The sequence below is a fragment of the Pyxicephalus adspersus genome, chromosome 6 (genome assembly GCF_032062135.1).
Source record: "Pyxicephalus adspersus chromosome 6, UCB_Pads_2.0, whole genome shotgun sequence".
Taxonomy (NCBI): domain Eukaryota; kingdom Metazoa; phylum Chordata; class Amphibia; order Anura; family Pyxicephalidae; genus Pyxicephalus; species Pyxicephalus adspersus.
In genome coordinates this window covers 76,541,879-76,546,617 of record NC_092863.1, presented here as the reverse complement: position 1 = coordinate 76,546,617, position 4,739 = coordinate 76,541,879, and the positions used below count along the sequence as shown (strand labels likewise).

The 4,739-nt window shown below is 35.4% G+C and overlaps 1 protein-coding gene across 2 annotated transcripts in view; it reads right to left on the bottom strand.

Annotated features, from left to right (window-relative positions):
• The window catches only part of FCHO2 (FCH and mu domain containing endocytic adaptor 2), a 75,699-nt gene that overhangs the window by 51,300 nt on the left and 19,660 nt on the right, over positions 1-4,739 (bottom strand). For both annotated transcript variants that reach the window (XM_072416244.1, XM_072416245.1), the window contains exon 2: positions 555-646. In XM_072416244.1, the coding sequence (XP_072272345.1) occupies positions 555-646 (92 nt within the window). The remainder of the gene's footprint in view (positions 1-554; positions 647-4,739) is intronic.

The window sequence follows — 4,739 nt, the reverse complement described above, 5'->3', positions numbered from 1 at the left end:
TATGGTAGGCAGGCAGTAGCAGGACACACTAAATTCTATAGGGATTTAAAGATTTCCTAGTGTTCTGCAGTAAAGCACGCTCAGGCACAAGACGAATGTCAGCAGTGTAAGAAATGTGGATGAGCCAAAAATTATATATAACCTGAAGTCTTCAAGGAAACCACAGAGGAGGGTATAATTTACACATTACACTTAGCTCTGCCACCTGAGTTCATAGAGTTCTTTGAGCTCATTGACCTTGCTTGCTTTCTGTGAACATCCAGCAGGCACCATGAAAAGTGGTGTACCTGCTACAGAACCCCCCAGCATTCTGCTACCATTGATGTCTCATTCATCAACTGAGAAGCAGGTGTCCTGTCCATTACAGTCAGAGGGGAGAAAAGTACTAGAGCAGCTGCAGACTGCTCCAACACCAAGCCATTACAAGGCTGTCTTGGGTGGTACAGGAGCAGTTGGGTGCAAATAAAACAAACACATTTTGTTTAAACACATACTCTACATGTCGCCTAGAAATATACACATTACAATGCACAAAGAAGATGAGGAGACCGTACCTTTCCCGAATAAACTCAGAGAGCTCCTTTGTTGATATCTGGCCATGTTTCATATTATGATAAAGCACATCAAAACCATTATTCTTTTCCCCCTAGAAAAAAAGAAAAGATGACAATTTTATAAAAAAACAATGGGGCAAACAAAACCCAAACGAAAGCAAGAGCATGAAATATCAATTACATTGTTTAAGTCAATTTGCTGCCCAAAGCCTCTGTCCATTGTGATACATCACTATAGTATATGGTTGGCATCATTCGAGAAAGGCGTTAGTTGATAAAGATTTTTAAACCAGCATAGTATAAGATGCAGAGAGGGCTAGCAGACACAAGGAGATCCGCTGCCTATTTAGTGCTGGGACCAATTTTCTGATTAGTTAGAAGCCCCTAAACACACCACATACATTTACAATATTCTGGCCTATGATGCTTTTTTTCCCCTGCTAGAAAGTGATTAGAATTTAATCTAACTTTTTTTTTTTCGAATGTGTACTTGTGACTGAGGTTTACCAACAAGTCCATTAAAGACCAAAAAAAAACTGTGTTGTTTGATTGCTATGCTGAGGTCAAATGTGATTATTTGATTAGTACAGAAATCTGATCAGAAGGGAAAATCAGACTGCGGTATACTGGACCTAAGGCGTCTATAACACTATATTAGCTCTGGGTTGTGCTGTACTATGCACACCATGCCCTGTCCAGTCCATAAAAGATGGTCTGCAGTGTGTAGTCAGCAAGGCTCCACAGATGTCTTTCTGCTGAATAGAGCTCCAATGATAGATCAGCTCCATTGAGAGTAAGAACTCTCTAGTATTCTGTTAGTCGACACCAGCTTTGGATTCCTGAAACTAGTACAGTGCATTGTGCATCTGTAAAGCATATTGATGAGCTTTAAAAATGAAAATAGATTAAGTACACCTTAAATCAGACACATTAAGTACACCTATGTCCAGGCTGTGGAAAACTGAAGAACAATGAAGCTGTAGTTTACAGCCTCTGCTGTAAAAATGAGTATCTCCGCAATGCCTACAGCTAAAGAGGTGAGTGAAGTGCTATCACTGCTTGAGTAGGACATGTAAATACCAGGCATGGTCTGAAAATAGGTTTGGTGTAAGTACAGAGATCTTAGTGTCATAATCTAAAAATGTTTTAGAACCATTGTTTTTGATGCCACTTTTATAAAAAAAAAAAAAAAAAAAAAAATGCGTGCTTCACTCTATCATGATGAAAAAAATATTTTGTCAGAAGGTCCGACATTTAAATTTGTCCACATATTCTTGTCACTTTTTATAAATTAAATGAGGTGACACAATGACAGAAACAAAAGTTGCTGACTTTACACAAGAAGGATTCTGACTTGCTATTATAATTTATGAACCTGGCATGCAGAACTTTGCCTCTTTACTGAAAAAACTTTTTTTTCCAGGAACACTGTAGTATAGTCATCCTAGATATTATTAGTTTTAGGAGTACATTAGTGTAGAATTTTCCTCAACAGAAGTAATAAAGCTAAAACATGGTCTGTACATTCTTACTACATTCTCTATTAAAATGACATTTTCTTATTTCACTGCAAGATTTTCAGTGCGCATTAGAAACCTCAAAAGGTCATATAGAACCGGATTCAGCATTATCAAGCCCTTTCCTCCGCAGGATGTCTCTTTAATTGACTGAATTTCATTTTGGTGTTAGTTTTGGAGGTCACCTCAACAGAAGGGTGTTACCTAGAGTATTCGGCATGCAAGAACTATGCTCCTGCACACCGATGTCCACCCAACAAGGCATTTAAATATAATTCATATCTTCCCTCAAGAGCCCGTGCACTGTTTACAACATGGGTGACAGCTCTTAGGAGGTATTTGGAGACCTGTGATAAGTCTACATTATAATAAACACATAACCACAGCAACCTCTCTCTACAACTGAGGCAGAATTTGCCCCAAATTGTCAGTAAGGATCTAGGAAACATTTCAGTCCGTGCACCTTGTCAGCCCTCCCACCAGCCATAATCTTAGTCATTTCATTGAGAAGAACAGAGGCTCAATGATGCCACTGCTGGGTTAAAATAACAAGTAATGAAAAGGGTTGCTATAAAAATAAAATAATTAAATTAGTGATGAGAAAGAAGAAGCCATGGAAATATACCAAGAATCTGTAAAAACTTTATCTGTAAAATATATATCTATGGTTTTATTAACATTAAATTTTATAAAATGTTTAGACAGAAGTATGTCACTGCAGGCAGCCTGTAGATTGTTAGCGGTGTATCTAGCGCTCAGCATCTGTAATCATACTGGCCACAGGATGAATAAGCAAACGTTTCTACACCACATTATCTGTCTCCAAAACTGAAAGCAATACTCCCAATGATAAGGAAAAACATCTCAAGCTCAACTGTACTGAGAAAACCCACAGTACACAAACATTTCTAATTAATGGAACATCCGGGAATGTTTTATGCAGCTTTTTGATTGATATTTGGGAGCTAGCAACTTATTAGATGTAAATAGGAACACAGCACCAAAGTGTTGATTTGTTGTACATTTGTTGTTTAGAAACTATTTTGTTTCATTTTACTTTACAGATGTGGGAATTAAATAGAAAAGATCCCAGTGACAAGAACGACTGCTACGGGGTACAGAAAACACTAAAAAAACTCTTTAAAAACACCTTTAAAAAACATAGCGCTAATCAAAAGACATTTTCTTTAAATGGTTATTCTTCTCTCTCGACGGGTTTATGAAATGTAAGGATTTTATTAACTTGCTTACTTTAATATATTTGTAGTGATTTGAATACAGTAGTCCCTTGTTTATTGCAGGGTTACGTTCCAACAAGACCCGCAATAAATGAAAATCCGCAATACACAGACGCCACCACCGATTGCTTTTTGTTTATTGTATAGGTCATAGATTACCCCCACACTCTTTAAACACATGCAGAAAACATTTGCAAGCTTATAGTGAGATGAATTTTGGATAAATTTGTAGAAATATCACATTTATAGTAAATACTGTATGTGCTGTACAGTAGGGTATAGCAGCGTATTTTATAGATTTTTTTTTTTAAATAAATATGTGCGATATAATGGGACAGCGATATAGAGGGGGAATACTATAGTAACAATTACATCTTTTTAAGTGGCATTCTATAGTAACTATGTGATATGGGAGAATAGAGGGAAATAAAGAAATGTCTAATTAAATCCACTGAGCAGCTTATTTAGAACGATGGGTAAACTTGTGTTGAAGACAGCTCAAGCGTCAAAGTAAAGCTTTTCAGTCTTCCATGCAATTTAATGCAAGCAATTACATCAGTTGTATCTTTGTATGAGCATCACATTCAAACACGACAATAGTCAAAGAAAACAGAAAATCTCAAACTTTCCAAGTTATCAACGGGAAGCTGACCAAGACCTTCCTATAGGAAAACTAAAATGTTTTTCAGGATCAGAGGAAATCTTCACAATTTATATCCCATGCACTGTGCTATCACTGCAGGAAAACTAAAAACACACACATATACATTTATATTATATACATATATACTTCTACACAAAACTCTATTATCATATATAGTATAATGACAGTGGAATCTTCAGCTTAGAATGACCAGAAATACAGTACATATAACTGATGTGTGTTAATGCTAAAAACCTATATTCTGGCATAGCTATAAATTTATGATAAATCCTTCTATATGTTCTGATTGAAATACATAGTGATAGGGTCTTATTAACCACCTGGGCGTTACACTGATGTCTAGATTTCTGTACCAAAAGCGGTACACTGTTTTTCATGAATTTTTTTTTTTTTAAATTGTAGACCTGTAACTTACAGAAATATGTCCGAACAGGGTACTAGTAGATATCATGAATATAAAAAAAAGTTTGAAACACACAATTATGTAAAAAAAAAAAAATTACTTTTAATAAAATTAAATAAAAAACACAAAAATCAGCTTGAACAAGAATACATAAATAAATCATAAATACTGAAAATGCGATAATTCGGTATACTGTATAGTAATATATTTTTCTAAAACACCTCCCTAGTGTGGTAAGTTTTAAAACAGAGTCCAATGTCACATAATTATAGATAAAACCACATAAATATATTTTGTATTATTTTGTATTGGATTGGATACAGGACTTTGTATTGAATCCAACACAAAATATTTGAATTTCCC